The 20,715-nt window shown below is 46.6% G+C and overlaps 2 protein-coding genes across 4 annotated transcripts; both read left to right on the top strand.

Annotated features, from left to right (window-relative positions):
- Positions 1 to 546: 546 nt before the first annotated feature.
- LOC101388625 (MHC class I-like protein MILL1) lies at positions 547 to 12,184 on the top strand. 3 transcript variants are annotated; one of them, XR_015549471.1, is made up of 6 exons: positions 547 to 774; positions 4,724 to 4,987; positions 5,233 to 5,505; positions 6,632 to 6,909; positions 7,028 to 7,216; positions 7,642 to 12,184. XR_015549471.1 is itself a non-coding variant. In XM_087421509.1 (5 exons), the coding sequence occupies exons 1-5, from the start codon at positions 684 to 686 to the stop codon at positions 7,154 to 7,156; spliced, it is 1,035 nt and encodes a 344-aa protein (XP_087277635.1). In that variant the 5' UTR covers positions 547 to 683; the 3' UTR covers positions 7,157 to 12,184. The 3 variants fall into 3 exon arrangements, 2 of the variants coding, with proteins under 2 accessions (XP_087277635.1, XP_087277636.1); XM_087421509.1 differs by having other exon boundaries at positions 7,028 to 12,184; XM_087421510.1 differs by lacking the exon at positions 547 to 774 and adding an exon at positions 1,357 to 1,486 and having other exon boundaries at positions 7,028 to 12,184.
- Positions 12,185 to 12,269: 85 nt separating this feature from the next.
- LOC101388888 (MHC class I-like protein MILL1) lies at positions 12,270 to 20,388 on the top strand. The gene is made up of 4 exons (XM_087421514.1): positions 12,270 to 12,497; positions 18,487 to 18,750; positions 18,997 to 19,275; positions 20,048 to 20,388. Exons 1-4 carry the CDS (start codon positions 12,407 to 12,409, stop codon positions 20,257 to 20,259), a joined length of 846 nt encoding a protein of 281 aa, XP_087277640.1. The 5' UTR covers positions 12,270 to 12,406; the 3' UTR covers positions 20,260 to 20,388.
- Positions 20,389 to 20,715: the final 327 nt, after the last annotated feature.

Genomic DNA, 20,715 nt, shown 5'->3' with positions numbered 1-20,715 from the left:
TGAGGGGAGAGGTGTAGGGGTAGGGAGACTGGAGTTACATAACTCAGCTTGTGGGGAAGGGGCTTCTGAGCTCCACACACAGCAGACCCCACCCTGTTGTGGGATGGGGTCTCTCCTCAGCAGGGGCAGCCACAGCTGGGCAGACACAGGGCAGGGACTCAGACTGGCCCGTTGGTGGGGGTACAGAGACCCCGAGCACCCAAAGACCCGGGACCAGACAGACTTCAGCCCCTCCGCCTCCTCAGCCAGAGGGAATCTCAGACCCTTGAGGCACAGACTTGGGGTCCTGGGCAGAGCTGATGTCGAGGTGGGGTCTTGGGGGCCTCTGGGGCTCGCCATACACCCAATCAGAGTAGGGTGGACTGGGCAGTCAGTCTTTTTCTTTTTATTTAAATAATTTTATTTTATTTATTTTTCCCCCAAAGCCCCAGTAGATAGTTGTATGTCATAGCTGCACATCCTTCTACTTGCTGTATGTGGGACGCGGCCTCAGCATGGCCAGAGAAGTGGTGCGTCAGTGCGCGCCCGGGATCCGAACCGGGCCTCCAGCAGTGGAGCGCGTGCACTTAACCGCTAAGCCACGGGGCCCGCCCCTGGGCCGTCAGTCTTGAACAAGATCGAAAACGAAAGCGGATGCTGAAAACGAATTGCTTTCAAATTGCTCACCCAGAACTCTCACAGGAATGGGGATGATTTTCCCCGGGGACCCCAGAGACCTGAGCCACCTGCTGCTCCTGTCGCAGCTGCGGGAGGAGTCGCGGGGGTGCCCCCCTGGTGAGCGCCTGGGCGGCGCTGGGGGATGGGGGGAGTCTGGGTGCGGATGGGGGACCGGGCTTTGTGTGGGGCTGGCGGGAGGAGAGGGGACGTTAGGACTTGCAGAGGGCGCGCTTGCAGGGGGCTCTACCGAAGGGGGCAGGATTGTTTGAGTCGCCCGGCGGCGGGGAGAGGGGATGTGGGGAGGGTTCGGTGGGTGTCTGCAGGGTGGTGGTCTCGGCGCCGTGTTTCCTGGGACTGAGGGTCCGCAGGGGTCCGTGAGTGGGGACCTGGGAGGAGGCGGTGAGTGTTTGTAGGACCCGGAGGCGCGGGCAGGGAGGACGGTGAGGGTTCCCTGCAGACGCGTGGAGAGGGGGGCGGTCCTAGTGTCCCAGGCACTCCGCGGGGGGGGGCGATGTCTGGATGGGGTGTCCGCAGGGAGCCAGGTGAGTGCCTGGGGCCCGTGGTGGGGGACGCTGAGGGTCTCTGGGGATGGCAGGGAGGCAGGTGAGGGTCTGGAGGAGGCAGTGTGGTGGCGGGAAGTGTGGGAGGGGGGCTGCGATGAAACTAGCAGTGACTGTGGGAAGTAGCAAGGAGCATGTGGGTGGCTACTGAGAGGGATGGTGAGTGTGTGTGTGTGTGGTGTGTCTGTGTGTGTGTGTGTGTGTGGTCCTCGTGAAGGGGGAAGGTGATCAGCAGGGAAGCTGGTATTTGGGAGCCATGGTGGGGGATGGTGAGTATCTGGGGTCCTCGGAAGGGGGCGAGTGTCTGAGGGACTGCAGTATGGGGGTGGTAAAGGTCTGGGGAGGTGGACCCGCAGGGGGCATCAGATTTGTGCTGGCCTTATGAAATGTCTCTGGGGTGCTCTCTCGTGTTCCATCTTCTAGTACAGTTTGTATAATACCGTTTTAATCTTATACGTTTGTTAGCATTAACCAATGAAGCCATCTGAGCCTGCAGTTTTCTTGCTGGGAAATATTTAATCATGGCCTTAATTTCTTAATATTTAAGGGACTATTGACTTTTTCTTCTTATATCAGCTTTGGTAAGATGAATTTTTTTTTCTGAGAAATTTGTCCATTTTTATTGTATATAATTTTCTACTTCACTGATTTCTCCTTTTATTTTTATTATATCTTTTGACTTTTGTTATGTATTTTATGTTCTTTTTCTAATTTCTTGAGATTGAAGCTGAGAGGGTTCACTATTTAGTCTTTCTTTTTTTCTAAAATATGCATTTAAGCCTGTTACTTGTTCTCCAGTCACTACTTCAACTGCACTCCCAAGGTGCGATATGTATTGTTTTCATTCTCATTCAGTTCAAAATATTTTGTAATTTCCCTTACAATTTTTTCTTTGACCCATGGACTATATCAAATGTGCTGTTTAATTTCCAAGCAATTGGGGGTTTTCTAGATATCTTTTTTAAAAATTGATTTCTAGCTTATTACCACAGTGGTCAGATAACATATTCCGAATGGTCTCAATCCTCTGACACTTGTTGAATCTTTCTTCATGTTTCAGGGTGTGGCTGATTTTGGCAAATGTTCCCTGTGCACGTAGAAATGTCATCTGTTCCATGTGGGTCAGCCGTGTCAGGTTAATTCTGTGGTTCAGACTGTGTACCTTATGGATTTTATGTCTGCTTGTTCTCTGGTTATTGTGAGAGAGCTGTCAACATCTCTCGAAGTGTTTTGGATCTGTCTTTCCTTTTAGTTTTGCTAATTTTGCTGTATGTACTCTGAAGCTTTGTAATTGGAAACATACAGATTTATGATGGTGAACTCTCCCGTTGCATGGGCCTCTCTTTACTCTAATAGAGCTTTTTGTGTTAAAACCTCCTCTGATGTTAGTAGAGCGATGCCAGCCTTCTTCTTGTTAAAGCTGACATTTATATCATTTTTCCATCATTTCCATTTCAGTCTTCCGATGTCTTTGTGTGCCTCTTATAAGAAACATAATTTGATTTTGTAACTTTTTCTTTTAACCTTTTAATCTGATAACCTTATTGTTTTGCATGGGGTTTTTAGTCCACTCACATTAATGTAATTACTGTTATGTTTGGATTTATACCCACCATCTCGCTCTATATCTTCTATTTAGCAAATCTATCTGTTCCTTTTTATCTCCTTTTCTTTCCTTCTTTTGGATGTCTAGCTTTTTCAATACTCCATTTTTTTCCTTCTATTAATTTGTTAACTGTATATCTCTTACTCTTCTCACAGTGGTCATTCTAGAGATTATAATATGTATTAGTATTGTAGTCAAGTGCTAATTATGACTTTTAACAATTCCCAGATATTGCTAGAACTTTAAACTCCATTTCCCACCGGCCCAAACTCTCACAAAATTGTTGTCATAAACTTTAGTTGTACATATACTTTAAATTCCACAGAACATGAAAATGATGGTTCTGTTCCTTCAGTATTCCTTGGATCTACTCACACAGTTGGTCTTTGGGCTTCCTGCCTGTGTTTGCTTCTTTCATTCTGGAATAACATCTCCTCTGCCTGAAGAACACCCATTGGCTTTTCCTTTAGTGCCAACCTGATAGCAGCGACTATGCACATTTTTTTTCTTAAACCGTCTTTATTTTGACATCCTTCCAGTATAGTATTTTTCCTGGCTATAGATTTATAAGGTGGCGATGATTTTATTTCAGCACTTGGAAGATGTCGTTTCATTGCGTTCTGCTTTCCATGAATTCCATTGAGAAGTCAACTCTGATGGTCTTATAAAATGCCCCCTAAAAGTAATGTCTTATTTTCTGTAGGTGTTTTTATTTGCAATGTTTCTGTCTGTCTTGGCTGGTCAATATTTTGGCCATGATGTTCTCCGGTGGCTTTGTTTCTGTTTATCCTGCTTAAAGCTGAGAGCTTCCTGAACCTGGTGTTTACCTTTCATCTGTTCTGGACAATTCTTGGCTATTATCTCTTTGAATAATGCCAGTGTTGCATTTTCTCTCTTCTCTCCTGAAACTCCAGTGATACAGATGAGAGGGTCACACATGTCACTTATGCTTAGCTCATATTTCTCTTTGCTTCTGTTTTTGTATATTCCATTTTCCCATCCTCCAGCTCACTAATCCTGTTTTTCTCTGTGTAATCTGCTGCAGATCCCATCCAATGAGTTCACAACTTCAGATATTGTGTATTTCATTTCTAGAATTCCCATTTTATTTTCATATATTTCAGTTCTCTGGTGAAATACTCTTTACTTCCAAATATTATGTGCATTTTCTTATATTTTCTTAAACATATTAATAGTAAATTGTTTTTCTACTAATGCCAACATTGGGATCGTTGCAGGTCGGCTCCAATTCTCTGGGATCTTCTCCATTTCTTGATTACCAGTATTGTATTCCTGACTCTTTAGAGGTCAACAAATTCACGTTGAATCCTGGCCGTTACCTACATTACACCCGTCTTGGCTTCAGTTGATGTTATTTGCCACCCAGGAAAGGTTTATTCTTTCCCTCACTTCAGCAGATACAAGGGGCTTATCACCTCAATTCAGTCAGGACCAACCTGGGTCAGCACAAGGTCACAGTTCTAGTAGGATTCCGTAATCTGTGCTGTGGGCTTCACAGGTTTCAGCTGAGAGCCTGGCAGTTCTTCTCTTCTGGGTGTAGAAGACCGTGGGAGATTTCCGTTCTGCCTGTCGGAGGCTCCCAGTCTCCTGCCCTGTGCAGCTGTGATCTCAGTCATTTCTGCTTCTCTCTCTGCCCAAATATACTCCTGCTTTCTCTTCCACGTCTCAACGCCTCTCTAATCTCTTTCCACCCTAATCTTTTTGCCGGACCCTCTCTTCCTCTCGTCCTGTCCATCACAAAACACTCTGCTTGGTTCCTTGCACTCCCCTCTGGGATGGGTCAGGACACAATAGCCTGATTCAAGTAACTCAAGACAGAGGCAGTGTTAGAAACATGGAACTTGGCCATGTGAATCACCCACGTGTCCTCCTCCCTCAGGAACCCACACTCTCCGCTACGACCTCATGGCCCTGTCCCTGGACAGGCCTGGGAAGCCCCAGTTCCTGGCCCTGGGGTACTTTGATGATGAGCTCTTCTTGCGCTATGATGGCGAGAGCCACAGGGCAGAGCTCCCGGGTCTAGGGATCAAGATGGACCTGGGAGCTGAGACCTGGGAGAGAGAGACTGAGGACCTGAAGGAGAAGGAGCGGCAACTCAGACAGATGCTGGCAGACATCACGGGCCAGGAGGGCCAGGGCCCAGGTGAGTGGGGGCAGGGCCAGGGGCACATGTGTCCGAGTCTGTTCCCTTCCCTGTTTATCTTACAGTTCGGGGAGGGGAGGGCACAGCAAGGCTGGAATTGCACAGAGAGGTGAGGCCGCACGGAGACTGCACCAGGTCCCTCACATTTGGGTGGAGGAGAGGACATACCCCTCTGGGCAGGAGTCCTGTTGGGTCGAGAGGTTCAGGCACAATGAGGTGACAGGTCACTGCCTGGGCTGTGCCAGGCCTTCACTCCCTCCAGGCCACATTGGGCTGTGAGCTCCAGGGAGACAGCACTAGAGGCTTCTGGCGCTTGGACTACAAAGGGCAGGACTTCCTCACCTTCGACTCACAGACCCTCACTTGGACCTTGGCCATGCCCTCAGCCCAGCACATCAAGAAGCTCTGGGAGACCCAAGGCCCCCGGGCTGATCTGGTTAAGGATTTCCTGTGTGTGACTTGTCCTGCCCAACTCTGGAGATACCTGGCCTCCTGGAGGGGCCTCCTGGAGAATACAGGTACTGACCTGGGCGGGAGGGTCCACCCACTGAGTCTACCCCTGGTTCCTACAAGGAAGAGAACTTTCCTCTTGTTCTCTGAGTGGCTGTCCTGTCCTGGCCTTAGGTTAGGTGCTGAGTTCTGACTGTATTGTTGGAGAGGCACACCCATGTGGGTAGGTGAGGTGTCTCCTCTGGGCCCATTGCTGGTCCATCAGCTGGAGAAGTGGAGTGCCCTCGAATGTGGGCTCAGATCTCAGACCTCAGGCCCCAGGCAGGCAGGAGAGGGAAACCTTTTCTCTCCAAGACCCTCATTCTCTGGGATGTTGACTTGACGGAGAGAGATATCTAGGTTGGAAATCCTTGCCAGAGGCCCTAGGATGAAGCCAACCTGGTTGGAAGCCAAGATAGAACAAAATATTCCAGCTCTGGAACAAGGGTCACATGTTCAAAGTCAAACCACCCAGAATCATATTACCAGGGTCATCCCACTTATGTTCTGCTTTCACTTTTAGAAAATTCCACATTAAAGTTTCCCCCTCATCAAAGTCTTGTGACATAAAATAAAAAGAAAGAGTAGATACTGTGTGTGTGTGGGTGGGGGTGGGGGTGGATGAAAATACCTATAATTAAACAGAGGTCTCCAGAGGAAAGTGAGGCCCACTACTAAAGAATCCGGCTGCAGGGCCAGCTGGCCATCCTTGTGGACAGTCCCTCCATCACCCCGGAGCATGAGGAACCGATTCTGTTGGGAAGGAAGGAGGTGCATCACCGAGGCCGGATTCTCACTCCCTGTAGAGCAGAGCAGCTTCTCTGTCCCATCCGTGCCTACAAATTCTTCAAAACCGTCTGCTGAGCATCCTCAGGTGGATCCGCTGGACCCTAAGAGCAGGGAGTTCGTGTCCTCTCAGGCTCTTCAGGTGGGCGAGGGTCGGACCCCTTCGGAGGGTCCTGGGGCTGTTGGAGCAGTGTGGGGGGCCTCCCACATTCCTCTCTCCACTGGGGACGTAGCCCCCCTGGAGGTGTGGCTGGGGGTGAATGTTCCCGGGTCATTTCTAAGGGCTGGCTAGTTCCTGCTCTTGGTTTCCTTGCCGTGTAAGGAGGGAGCGTCCTTGGCCTCACTGAACTCTGCTTTGTCTCCCCCCAGATCCCCCATCAGTGACTGTGATCCGCAGTAAGGACCTCGTTGGCAAGGTCCTCCTGAGGTGCTGGGCTTTTAGCTTCTATCCTCGGGGTGCCACCCTGACCTGGCTTCGGGATGGGGAGCCCACGCACCATGGCACCTTTGGGCCTGGGGTCAGCCTGCCCAGTGGGGATGGGACCTACCAGACCTGGGTGGCCACTCAGGTCCTCCCTGGAGAGGAGCAGAGGTTCGCCTGCCACGTGGGACACTGCAGGCTGAAGACCCGGTCTCTGCAGTCTCTGGTGAGGAGCTGGGGGAGCCCTCAGGGTCCAGGGAGCTGGAGGCAGAGTTGGTATAGGATCCTCATGTGAAGAAGGGCCCATTGGGTATAATCGAAGCCCATTTCATGGTGACCTCCAGGAACTGAAGGTCAGATGGCTTCCTGTGCGACTGCTCCTGTTGTGGCTCCTCTCGCTGTGTCCGCTGTCGCTGCTGTGTTGTGTTTGGTGGTGGTGGAAGCCTAGACGAGGAAGCACACGGAGGATGTGAGAGCCCAGATGAGAAGCACCTGGGACAGTGAGGAGGATGGATCTGATTCTTCTCTGGGTGGTGAGTGGAGACAGCTGTCTTCCTGCTAAAAACAAGGCAACAGGCCCTAAACGGAGTCACTTATGCTAAGTCCCACGTCATCACCAAAGCAAGATTTCACTCAGTGACAGTTTAAGCTCTCACAGACATGGAATCTTAAACCCCTCAAAGAATCTGCTCAGCACTAGTCAGGTCATCTGCCTGATAGACCCCAGCCATCACCTAAAGGAAGGTGAGCTTGCAATAACCAAGCTGCCTTTTTGCCTAACGTAACTTCCCTGTTCCTGCTGCCTTATGCCTAAAAATCTCTTGCCTTGGACAGCTCTTCGGAGATCCTTTCTATATGCTAGACAGGATACTGCCCGGTTGATGAATCTTTGAATGAAGCCAGTAAGATCTTTAAAATTTACTCAGTTGAATTTTGTTTTTTAACATTTCTTACCCAGGAACAGGAAAAGAATAGACAAGCCATCTTCCTGCTTCCAGGATGAGGGAGATGAGGTATGTATTACAAAAACTGGCTGAAAAACAAAAAAGATAAAGACCCAACCATTTATCCTGCCTTTCCAATTCACATAAGAACTGGACCTGAAGACATTCACTTAGTTGAGAAAGAGAGGGTTTTTTTGTACAGAAGTAGTCCAAATAAGAAAGATAGAAAAGCAAAGGCAGAGTGACATTATTACCACTTTGTGAGCCTAATGAATGAATGGATCTCAGCCGTAACCATCCACGGCTGCCAGCCTGGCCACTGGAGAGACAGCTTGATGTTGTGCACTTCCTGGTGGAAAGACCCTTGATGTCACTCCATCATCGACTTACTGGAAACAGGAGGCAATTGACTGGAAACAGAGAATCAAATTCAACCACATGGTGGACAGGTCCTTGGTGAAGGCACAGTCTTTGTGGAAAATTACAGGACAAACTACCTTATTCCTTCACCAAATAAACTGTCAGGAAACAAACAAACCAAAAAAAGATGGAGAGGGTACCTGAGGGTTACTGTAAATATTTAATATGATTACCTTTCCACCTTGTTATGAGAAGAAGTTAATCTTGTCAATTTGCTGTTTTCTTGTTTAACCTGAGGGGTAACTCAAGGGTCCCAAGGATTTATGAGCTTGTTTTACAGATGAAGGAGAATGCCTTCAAGGAAGTTATCATCACCAGATAACCAGCCCCCAGCTGCCGTTGCTGTCCAAAAGTCAGATTTCCCAGGGGTTCATCAGGAGTGACCCCTTTGTTTCTCTGAAACGCCACCTCCCAAGCCCCTTAACTCTATAAAACCCCCTGCTTTCTTCTCTTGTTAAGGCAGCTTTGAGAGAACTTATCCTCCCACCTTTTTGTTTTGGCCAATTCGAATAAACCTTTCCCCACCTCCAAGCACTGATTTCTCAGTGATTGGCTGACTGCACATCAGGCACACAAACTTGAGATTAAGAGGTTCGGTATTAATTTTGGTGAGCCACCAGGAGTCTCATGCCTGTGGCTGGCTGGCCTCCTGGTGAGGGTTTGAGTGATCAGTGGCCCCCAGCAGCTGCCCGGGCTTCTTTGCCCAGGGGCCTTCCCCTGCTGCTCCATTCTTCCTGCTGGTGTCAGCCAGCCTCAGCGAAATGCTTACATGGAGTGGAGAAATGCATTGGACTTGGGTCTACTTTTGATTTTGCCTTTGTCAGGTGTTGGATTTTATCTTTGTGTGGGTGCATTGGTCTTGTGTGCAAGTCAGCTATGAGGAACACTAAATTGACCCCTACCTCTAGCCCCCTGGGTTACATTTTCCAAAATTTGGAGACTTTTAGCTACAAGCCCATGAAAAGGAAAAAGGTCATATTCTGTTATAACATCACATGGCCACAATGTTCTTAAGACTCTGGAGAAAACTGCCAGATCATGAATCCTTAAATTGGAAAAACCTCTAAATTGGATAAATTTTTAGAGAGCTCTCATCATAATTGTTTTATTGGTACCTATGAAAAGACAAAATTAAAATGGAAATACAAAAATAAAAAATAATGACTAGCCTTAAGTTTCTGACTCAGGCTGCAATTAAATTGAAAAAATGTAAATGTATAAGTATTGATAAGATTATAAAGGTTGGAATGTTTGAGATAATTTTATATAAAGAGTTTATATCAACTTTGCTTGAGTGTGTTTCCAAAATTGACATTGTATCTGGATGGGAATGCCTCCCCTACCTAATGTGATAAGACTTGTGGATGAAGTCCTAATGAAAGCTATGATTGGAGGTGTAAGAGTTGGTGGAATTGAGTGATTACAGCTCTTTGGCATGATTGTATTATAAATTGTATTGTGGGGATAGACATTGTGTCTCACTGGGGGAAACATTCCCCCAGTATTGATATTGTAAAACAGCATATAAATCTGCCCTTCAGACAATGTTAATTAAACGTACTAAAGGAAGTCAATAGGGTTGCCCGAGCCCATACAGTGTGAGATGTTTTTCTACCTGCTGATTATAGGGAACATTAAGAGCTCTATTTAACTGTTTAAAGTAAGTGAGCTTTGGCAAATTAAAGTTTAAGTTTGTTGGTTTGATTGAAATAGGCATGTCCTCATTTTCAGAGAGATTCATGGAAAGGACTCTGACACTTACTCTAGAATACAAGTTTCTGATGAACTTTCAGATCATAAAACTGAACTGAGTGAGAAATTACAGAACTCTAATGGAGAAACTGAGGACTTCATGAAACTGCTAACAATGATAGTTATGGGACTAACTGAACTGATGACAATGACTATAATTTTTATGACTTTCATTTGAAATATTGCCAATTTTTTAATGTTTTGTTTTTTCAGATTTAAGAAAACCTTTTTCTCTTTTCTCTTAAGCTAACTATGGCTTATACCAGTTTGTAAATTATATCTTTGTAAGCAGAATTGAAACTTTTATCTTTATCTCCCTACCTGATCCCTCCCGAATTTAGAAACACTTAGTGAGTGAATATTCTTATTCTCATGGCAATATAGTCATTTGCATAAGTTCAATAAGAATCTGTTCTCCTTGTAATGGGATGCAATTGGAAACATTGGTAATATTACCAATGTTTGACTGGAATGTCACATTTGAGAGAAACATGCATAGACTCTGATTTGACCAGATGGCTAAGGGAGAAAGATTGAGTTAATGAAATAAAGCCCCTTGGAAAGACTGGCCTGGTATCTTGCTTACAGGGTTCCCAGCAACCTTACGAGGTGAGTAAAGAAGGTCACTTCCCTGGTAGGTGCAAAGAACTTCGGGATATTTTGGGGAATCTCAAGAGAAGAGAGGAAATCACTCAAATCTATGGGTTTTGCAGAGGGAGTCTGATAACAAATCTTTGGATTGGCTTTCCTGGCCTTGAGAAGCCTCTAAAGTTTTTTCTGAGATTCCTTATAAAAAGTTACAGCAAAGTAGATTCAAAAGAATCTATATGATCACTTGCTATTCTTGCTGTACTTATGTAAATAATTGGGCCAAGCCAACCAATTAGTCTTAATTTGGCTATCTTTGGTAAAAAAAAAAAAAATAAAGAGGGTGATTTCAAAGAGAAAAATTAGGTTTCAGTAGAAACTATAATACACACTTGTGGATATTAGATTCTAGTTCTGTAAATTGTCTTTGAGATTTCTGTTTTCTATCTGTAACTGGCTATTATGCTTCCTCGTTGACTTTGACTTCCAAGCCTAGAAAGACAATTGGATTATTAGAATTTCTCAGATGTTGGCAAAGGCAAGTAATCTTTCTAGAAGTTGGATATGTCATCCTAAATCTTATTCAGTGCATGACCATGAGGACCCCTTGATAATTCTTGTTTATATTGTCTAGACTGGTTTTCAGGACTGTTCTCTTGGATTCCACAAGGGATTAGATCTATTCTTCAGGGACTATTAAAATTTGAGTTGTCTACAGTTCTTATTCTTCTGATTTGATATATGATGATAAAATGTGCTTTCAAATGTTGTACTAAAACTGTTGAACATGGTGCAAAAATTTTAATAATGCAAAATATAATCCAGTGCCCAAGTGTTTTCAATCTAAGGTTGAAAATTTTCATTCCTCAGTTTCCCCATCTTCACCCCCTTTCAGCAGGAAGTAGCCAGAATGATTGACACCTCCCTTCCTACAAGAATGAGGAAAGGAAAAAAGACAATGGGGATTGAAGCCAGTTACCTGTGGGTTACTGTAAATACTCAGTAAGATTACCTTTCCACCTTGTTATGAAAAGAGGTTAATCTTGTCAATTTTCTGTTTTCTTGTTTAACCCGAGGGGTGACTCAAGGGTCACAAGGATTTATGAGCTTGTTTTACTTTTTTACTTTAACTCAGCTTGTGGAGAAGGGGCTTCTGAGCTCCACACACAGCAGACCCCACCCTGTTGTGGGATGGGGTCTCTCCTCAGCAGGGGCAGCCACAGCTGGACAGACAGGGCAGGGACTCAGACAGAGACCCTGAACACCCAGTACCAGACAGTCTTCAGCTCCTCCACCTACTCAGCCAGAGGGAATCTGGGACCCTTGAGTCATATACTTGGGGTCTTAGGCAGAGCTTGATACCAGATCAAGACAAGGTTGACATAAGGGAAGCCATACTTTAGAAAAGAAAAACTCTATTTTAACTTTGAATGACCGCTGACAAAGGTCATTAAAAAAGCAGAGGTCTAACTGCTTTGTAGATTTTACGACCCCTGCTTGTGCATGTACCTCCCAGCTGCTATGAGATAACTTGCTTTTTTGAGTTCTTTAGGAAAGTGATGACCCCGGAACAGAGAATCTATGCTGATAGCCATCATCAGTGAAAACTGAAAGATCTGATATGGTACTCCCAGTCTGTAACGCCAGAAGGTCAACATTCCTAAACCCCTCCCCAATAACCCAATGGCCTATATAACTGCTGTAAGATTTTGTGCCCCCTTAACATGGTTTTTTTGGACATGAGTTGGCCACCTTCCCTCTTGCTAGCAAGCTGTAATAAAAGTCCTTTTTCTCCTACCACTATTCCTCTTGACTATTGGCACGTCTTGCAGGAAGCAGAAGACCCCACATTGGGCGGTAACAAGCTGATGACGAGATGGGTCTTGGGCGGCACTGGGGGCTCACCATGCACCCAATCAGAGTAAGGTCGGCTGGCCGTTAGTCTTTAACAAGATCGAAAACGAAAGCGGATGCTGAAAACGAATTGCTTTCAAATTGCTCACCCAGACGTCTACAGGAATGGGGATAGTGCCCCCCGGGGACCCCAGAGCCCTGAGCCACCTGCTGCTCCTGTTGCTGCTGCTGGAGGAGTCGCGGGGGTTCCCCCCTGGTGAGCGCCTGGGCGGCGGTGGGGGATGGGGTGAGTCTGGGTGCGGATCGGGGACCGGGCTTCGTGTGGGGCTGGCGGGAGGAGAGGGGACGTTAGGACTTGCGCAGGGCGCGCTTGCAGGGGGCTCTACCAAAAGGGGCAAGATTGAGGGGCACACTGGCAGGGACAGGGGATATGGAGAGGGTTTGGCGGGTCCACACGTGGTGTTGCGGGCGCTGTGTTTCCTGGGACTGAGGGTCTGCAGCTGCGTGTGACTGTCTGGGGCCCGGGAGGAGGTCGTGAGTGTTTGTAGGACCTGGAGGCTCGGGCCCGGAGGACGGTGAGGGTTCCCCAGAGACACGTGGAGAGGAGGGCAGTGAATGTCTGAGGCATTCCATGTGGGGGGGTGATGTCTGGATGGGGTGTCCACAGGGAGCCAGGTGAGTACCTGGGGGCTGTGGTGGGGGACAGTGAAGGTCTCTGGGGATGGCAGGGAGGCAGGTGAGGGTCTGGAGGAGGCCATGTTGGGACAGGAAGTGTGGGAGTAGGGCTGCGATGAAACTAGCAGTGAGTGAGGGAAGTAGCAAGGAGCATGTGGGCGGCCATGGAAGGGGATGGCAGTGTGTGTGTCCTCCTCGTGAAGGGGGAAGATCAGCAGGGCAGCTGGTGTTTGGGAGCCATGGTGGTGGATGGTGAGTATCTGGGGTCCTCAGAAGGGGGCGGGTGTCTGAGGGGCTGCTGGTGACGGTAAAGCTCTGGTGAGGCGGACGGCAGGGAGGCAGGTGAGGGTCTTGGGGGGCATCAGATTTGTGCTGGCCTCATGAAGCATATCTGGGGTACTCTTCTTACTGAACCCAGTGGGCTTGCCTCCTGGTGAGTTAAATAAGACTCTAGGCCAGTGGAAGTTGTCTCACAAGGTGAAGTGTATCTCCAGCAAATAGGAGGCCATGGGGAATAATTTCCAAAGTTATGGCATCTCTGAACAAAGGGAAGCAGGAACTTTTATTTTGGTTGGGGAATGAACTTTCAAAAGGGAGTGGCAGGTATTCACTTGCACAGGCTCAGCTGGAGAACATGCTTCCACATATTGAGGCCTAAGCTGCTCCTGGAGAGATCTTTGCATTAAAAATATGGCTAGGGGCCAGCCAGTGGTGCAGCGGTTAAGTGCGCATGCTCCGCTTCATGTCCTGGGGTTCACAGGTTCGGATCCCATCCCGGGCACACAGCGACCCACCACTTGTCAAGCCGTGCTGCGGCGGCATCTCATATGAAGTAGAGGAAGATGGGCACGGATGTTAGCCCAGACTTCCTCAGCAAAAAGAGGAGGATTGGCAGTGGATGTTATCTCTGGGCTAATCTTCCTCACAAAAAAAGAAAAAAGGAAAAGAAACAACTTGGAAAAACAGTTAATTGCTACCAAACCCACCTTTGAGTTTCTAGAGGCCTAGCTGGTGACACTCTCCTATGTTCCATCTTCTGCTACAGTTTGTATAAGACTATTGTTTTAATCTTAAACATTTGTTACAATTAACCAATGAAGCCATCTGGGCCTGCAGTTTTCTTGCCTGGTAAATATTTAATCATGGCCTTAATTTCTTAATATTTAAGGGACTATTGACTTTTTCTTCTTATATGAGCTTTGGTAAGATGAATTTTTTTTTTAAGAAATTTGTCCCTTTTTAGTGTATGTAATTTTCTACTTCACTGATTTCTCCTTTTATCTTTATTATATGTTTTGAGTTTTGTTACGTATTTTATTTATTTATTTATTTATTTATGAGGAAGATCAGCCCTGAGCTAACATCCATGCCAATCCTCCTCTTTTACTGAGGAAGACCGACCCTGAGCTAACAACTATTGCCAATCCTCATCCTTTTTTTTTTCCCTTTTTCTCCCCAAAGCCCCAGTAGATAGTTGTATGTCATAGCTACACATCCTTCTAGTTGTTGTATGTGAGACACGGCCTCAGCATGGCCACAGAAGCGGTGCGTCGGTGCGCACCCGGGATCTGAACCCCGGGCCGCCAGTAGCGGAGCGCTCACACTTAACCGCTAAGCCCCAGGGCCGGCCCTGTTATGTATTTTATGTTCTTTTTCTAATGTCTTGAGCTGGAAGCTGAGAGGGTTCACTATTTAGTCTTTCCTTTTTTCCAATATATGCATTTAAGGCTGTTAATTGTTCTCCAGTCACTACTTCAGCTGCACTCCCAAGGTGCAATATGTATTGTTTTTGTTCTCACTCAGTTCAAAATATTTTGTAATTTCCCTTATGATTTCTTCTTTGGCCCATGGATTATATCAAGTGTGTGGTTTAATTTCCAAGCAATTGGGGGTTTTCTCGATATCTTTTTTTTTAATTGATTTCTAGCTTATCACCACAGTGATCAGATAACATATTCTGAAATGTTTCAATCCTCTGACACTTGTTGAATCTTTCTTCATGTTTCAGGGTGTGGATGATTTTGGCAAATGGTCCCTGTGCACATAGAAATGTCATCTGTTCCATATGGGTCAACAGTGTCAAGTTAATTCTGTTGTTCAGACTGTGTACCTTATGGATTTTGTGTGTGCTTGTTCTCTGGTTATTGTGAGAGAGGTGTTAACATCTCTCGAAGTGTTTTGCAGAGACCGTGTGTACCTTATGGATTTTATGTGTGCTTGTTCTCTGGTTATTGTGAGAGAGGTGTTAACATCTCTCGAAGTGTTTTGGATCTGTCTCTCCTTTTAGTTTTGCTAATTTTTGCTTTATATATTCTAAAGCTAAATAGTTGGAAACATGCAGATTTATGATGGTGAAATCTCCCGTTGCATGGGCCTCTCTTTACTCTAATAGTGCTTTTTGTCTTAAAATCTGCTCTGATGTTAGTGGAGTGATGCCAGCCTTCTTCTGTTTAGAGCTTACATTTATATCATTTTTCCATCCTTTCCATTTCAGTCTTCCGATGACTTTGTGTGACTCTTATAAGCAACATAATTTGATTTTGTGATTTTTTCTTTTAACTGTATCTGATAACCTTATTATTTACATGAGGTTTTTAGTCCTCTCACATTAATGTAATTACCATTATGTTTGGCTTTATATCTACTATCTCACTCTATATCTTCTATTTAGCCAATCTATTTGTTCTTTTTTTCTCCTTTTCTTTCCTTCTTTTGGATGTCTAGCTTTTTCAATACTCCATTTTTTTCTTCTATTAATTTGTTAATTGTACATCTCTTACTCTTCTCACAGTGGTCATTCTAGAGATTATAATATGTATTAGTATTGTAGTCAAGTACTAATTATGATTTTTAACAATTCCCAGATATTGCTAGACCTTTAAACTCCATTTCCCACCGGCCCAAACTCTCACATTATTGTTGTCATAAATTTTAGTTGTACATGTACTTTAAATTCCACAGAACATGAAAATGATGGTTCTGTTCCTTCAATATTTATCGCATCTACTCACATAGTTGGTCTTTGGGGTTCCTGCCTGGGTTGGCTTCCTTTATTCTGGGATAATATCTCCTCTGACTGAAGAGCTCCCCTTGGCTTTTCCTTTAGTGCAGACCTGATAGCAGCGACTGTGCACATTTTTTTTTCTTAAACCGTTTTTGTTTTGACTTCCTTCCAGTATAGTATTTTTCCTGGCTATAGATTTGTAACTTTGTGATGATTTTATTTCAGCACTTGGAAGATGTCCTTTCATTGTGTTCTGCTTTCCATTATTTCTGTTGAGAAGTCAGCTTTAACAGTCTTATAAAATGCTCCCTAAAAGTAATATGTCTTATTATCTCTGGGTGCTTTTATTTGCAATGTTTCTGTCTGTCTTGGCTGGTCAATATTTTGGCCCTGATGTTCTCAGGTGGCTTTGTTTCTGTTTATCCTGCTTAAAGCTGAGAGCTTCCTGAAGCTGGTCTTGTGGTCTTTCATCTGTTCTGGACAATTCTTGGCTGTTATCTCTGTGAATAATGCCAGTGTTGCATTTTCTCTCTTCTCTCCTGAAACTCCAGTGATACAGATGAGAGGGTCACACATGTCACTTATGCTTAGCTTTCCCTTTGTCTCCATTCATACTTCTCTAAGCTTCTGTTTTTGTATTTTCCATTTTCCCATCCTCCAGCTCACTAATCCTGTTTTTTCTCTGTCTAATCTGCTGCAGATCCCATCCAGTGAGTTCAAAACTTCAGACACTGTTTATTTCATTTCTAGAATTCCCATTTTATTTTTATACATTTCCGTTTTCTGGTGAAATCCTCTTTCCTTTCAAATATTTTGCCCATTTTCTTCTATTTTCTTAAACATATTAATATTAAATTTTTTTCTGGTAATAGCAACATCTGGATCATTTGCAGGTTGGCTCCGATTCTCTGGGATCCTCTTCATTTCTTGATTACCAGTCTCGTATTCCTGCCTCTTTGAAGGTCAACAAATTCACATTGAATCCTGGCCGTTACCTACATTACACCCGTCTTGGCTTCAGTTGATGTTATTTGCCGCCCAGGAAAGGTTTATTCTTTCCCTCGCTTCAGCAGATACAAGGGCCTTATCACCTCAGTTCAATCAGGATCGACCTGGGTCAGCACAGGGTCACAGTTCTAGTAGGATTCCGTAAACGGCACTGTGACCTTCACAGGTTTCAGCTGAGAGCCTGGCAGTTCTTCTCTTCTCAGTCCTGAAAGACCGTGGGAGATTTCAGTCCTGCCTTTCGGAGGCTCCCAGTCTCCAGCCCTGTGCAGCTGTGATATCTCAGGGGTGTCTGCTTCTGTCTCTGTGCCCCGATATACATCTGCTTTCTCTTCCACCTCTTAACACTTCTCTAATATTTTTCCTGACCCTCTCTTCCTCTCGTGCTGTCCATCACAAAGCACTCTGCTTGGTTCCTTGCACTCACCTCTGGGTTGGGTCAAGACAGAGCAGCCTGATTTATCTATTTATTTATTTATTAATTTAATTAATTTTTTTTTAATTTTTTGTTTATTGCAGTAACATTGGTTTATTACATTGTAAAAATTTCAGGTGTACATCATTGTACTTCTATTTCTGCATGCACTACATCATGTTCACCACCAAAATACTAATTACAACCCATCACCACACACATGTACCGAATTATCCCTTTCACCCTCCTCCCTCCCCCCTTCCCCTCTGGTAACCACCAATCCAATCTCTGTCCCTATGTGTTTGTTTATTGTTATTATCTACTACTTAATGAAGGAAATCATACGGTATTTGACCTTCTCCCTCTGACTTATTTCACTTTGCATTATACCCTCAGTCCATCCATGTTGTCACAAATGGCTGGATTTCATCGTTTCTTATGGCTGAGCAGTATTCCATTGTGCATATATACCACATCTTCTTTATCCATTCGTCCCTTGATGGGCACTTAGGTTGCTTCCAAGTCTTGGCTATTGTGAATAATGCTGCAATGAACACAGGGGTGCATGTACCTTTGCAAATTGGTGTTTTCATGTTCTTTGGATAAATACCCAAGAGTGGAATAGCTGGATCATATGGTAGTTCTATCCTTGATTTTTTGAGGAATCTCCATACTGTTTTCCATAGTGGCTGCACCAGTTTGCACTCCCACCAGCAGTGTATGAGAGTTCCCTTTTCTCCACATCCTCTCCAACACATGTTGTTTCCTGTCTTGTTAATTATAGCCATTCTGACGGCAGAGCAGCCTGATTTAAATAACTCAAGACAGGGGCAGCCCGTGGCATAGCGGTTAAGTGCACGCATTCCGCTGCTGATGGCCCGGGTTTGGATTCTGGGCGCGCACCCATGCACCGTCTGTCAGGCCATGGTGTGGCGGTGTCCTAAATAAAGTGGAGGAAGATGGACACAAATAAAGAGGAGGATTGGCATGGATGTTAGGTCAGGGCTGATCTTCCTCACAAAAGAAATAATAAAATAAAAAAATAAGTAAATAAGTAAATAAATAAATAAATAACACTAGACAGAGGTAGCTGTTAGAAACCTTGAACTTGGCAGGGCGAATCACCCACGTGTCCTCCTCCCTCAGGAACCCACACTCTCCGCTACGACCTCATGGCCCTGTCCCTGGACAGGCCTGGGAAGCCCCAGTTCCTGGCCCTGGGGTACTTTGATGATGAGCTCTTCCTGCGCTATGATGGCGAGAGCCAGAGGGCAGAGCCCTGGGGTCTAGGGATCAAGATGGACCTGGGAGCTGAGACCTGGGAGAGAGAGACCAAGAACCTGAAGGAGAAGGAGCGGCAGCTCAGACAGATGCTGACAGAGATCATGGGCCAGCAGGCCCAGGCCTCAGGTGAATGGGGGCAGGGCCAGGGGCACGTAGGTCAGAGTCTGGTCCCTGCCCTGTTTATCCTGCAGCTGGGGGAGGGGAGGGCACAGCAAGGCTGGAATTGCACAGAGAGGTGAGGCTCCCCCTGATGCTGCACCAGGTTCCTCAGATGTGGGTGGAGGAGACGACATACCTCTCTGGGTTGAAGTCCTGTTGGGTGTAGAGGTTCAGCGACAGTGAGGTGACAGGTCACTGCCTGGGGTGGGCCAGGCCTTCACTCCCTCCAGGCTACATTGAGCTGTGAGCTCCATGGAGACAGCACTAGAGGCTCCTGGCGCTTGGGCTACAACGGGCAGGACCAGGACTCCCTCACCTTCAACTCGGAGACCCTCCCATGGATGGTGGCCAAACCCTCAGACCAGCATATCAAGAAGCTCTGGGAGACCCAAGGCCCCAGGGCTGATCTGGTTAAGATTTTCCTATGTGTGACTTGTCCTGCCCAACTCTGGAGATACCTGGCCTCCTGGAGGGGCCTCCTGGACAATACAGGTACTGACCTGGGCGGGAGGATCCACCCACTGAGTCTGCCCCTGGTTTCTACAAGGAAGAGAGCTTTCCTCTTGTTCTCTGAGTGGCTGTCCTGCCCTGGCCTTAGGTTAGGTGCTGAGTTGTGACTGAATTGTCAGAGAGGCACACCCATGTGGGTAGGTGAGGGGTCTCCTCTGGGGCCATTGCTGGTCCATCAGCTGGAGAAGTGGAGAGTCCCAGGATGTGGGAGAGTCCCAAGCAGGCAGGAGAGGGACACCTTTTCCCTCCTTTTTTCTCCTCATTCTCTGGGATGTTGACTTTGAGAGGGGGAGACATCTAGGTTTTAACTCCTCAGTGGAGACCCTAGGATGGGGCCAACCTGGCTGGGAGCCAAGGCAGAACAGAAAATTCCAGCTCTGGAGCAAGTGTCACATATTCAAACTCAAACCACCCGGAATGCTATTACCAGGGTCATTCCACTTTTGTTCTGCTTTCACTTTTAGCAAAGTCCAGTTTGAAGTTTCGTCTTCATTTACATCTGTGACAGAAAATGAAAAGAAAGGGTAGATACTGGTGTGTGTCTGTGTTTTGTGGGATGGGGTGGGTATGAAAATACCTATAATCAACCAGAGGTCACCAGAGGAATGTAAGGCCCAGGATGAAAGAATCAGACTTCAGGGCCAGCTGGCCATCCTTGTGGACAGTCCCTCCATTGCCCCCTGGAGCACGTGGAGCTGATTTTGTTGGGGAGGAAGGAGGTTCATTACTGAGGCCGGATTCTCACTCCCTCTAGAGCAGAGCAGCCCCTCTGTCCCATCAGCGCCTACAAATTCTTCTGAACCGTGTGCTGAGCATCCTCAGGTTGATCCAATGGCCTCTGAGAGCAGGGAGTTCCTCTCCTCTCAGGCTCTCCAGGTGGGCCAGAGCCTGACACCGTTGGAGGGTCCTGGGGCTGTTGGAGCAGCGTGGGGACCTCCCACAGTCCTCTCTCCACTGGGGACGTAGCCCCCCTGGAGGGGTGGCTGGGGGTGAATGTGCACGGGTCATTGCTAAGGACTGGCTGGTTCTTGCTCTTGGTTTCCCTGCAGTGTAAGGAGGGAGCCTCCTTGGCGTCACTGAACTCTGCTTTGTCTCCCCCCAGAACACCCGTCAGTGACTGTGACCCGCAGTAAGAACATGCTGGGCAAGGTCATCCTGAGGTGCTGGGCTTTCAGCTTCTATCCTCGGAGTGCCACCCTGACCTGGCTTCAGGATGGGGAGCCCATGTACCACGGCACCTTTGGGCCTGGGGCCATCCTGCCCAGTGGGGACGGGACCTACCAGACCTGGGTGGCCACTCGGGTCCTCCCTGGAGAGGAGCAGAGGTTCACCTGCCACGTGGGACACTGCGGGCTGAACACCACGGTCCCTGCAGTCTCTGGTGAGAAACTGGGGGAGCCTCGGGGTCCAGGGAGCTGCAGG

The sequence above is a fragment of the Ceratotherium simum genome, chromosome 33 (genome assembly GCF_057802395.1).
Source record: "Ceratotherium simum simum isolate JZ-2026a chromosome 33, ASM5780239v1, whole genome shotgun sequence".
In the NCBI taxonomy this organism is placed as follows: Eukaryota; Metazoa; Chordata; class Mammalia; order Perissodactyla; family Rhinocerotidae; genus Ceratotherium; species Ceratotherium simum.
The sequence above is the reverse complement of the archived record's forward strand: the minus strand, read 5'-3'. Positions and strand labels throughout refer to the sequence as shown.

Excerpts from the sequence above, each read along its gene's own strand:
- LOC101388888 (XM_087421514.1), top strand. The coding sequence starts at position 12,407 with ATGGGGATAGTGCCCCCCGGGGACCCCAGAGCCCTGAGCCACCTGCTG. Across the intron at positions 12,498-18,486 it reads GTCGCGGGGGTTCCCCCCTG|GAACCCACACTCTCCGCTAC; the intron begins GTGAGCGCCTGG and ends CTCCTCCCTCAG. Across the intron at positions 18,751-18,996 it reads CCAGCAGGCCCAGGCCTCAG|GCCTTCACTCCCTCCAGGCT; the intron begins GTGAATGGGGGC and ends GGGGTGGGCCAG.
- LOC101388625 (XM_087421509.1), top strand. The coding sequence starts at position 684 with ATGGGGATGATTTTCCCCGGGGACCCCAGAGACCTGAGCCACCTGCTG. Across the intron at positions 5,506-6,631 it reads GGGCCTCCTGGAGAATACAG|ATCCCCCATCAGTGACTGTG; the intron begins GTACTGACCTGG and ends GTCTCCCCCCAG. Across the intron at positions 6,910-7,027 it reads CCCGGTCTCTGCAGTCTCTG|GAACTGAAGGTCAGATGGCT; the intron begins GTGAGGAGCTGG and ends GGTGACCTCCAG.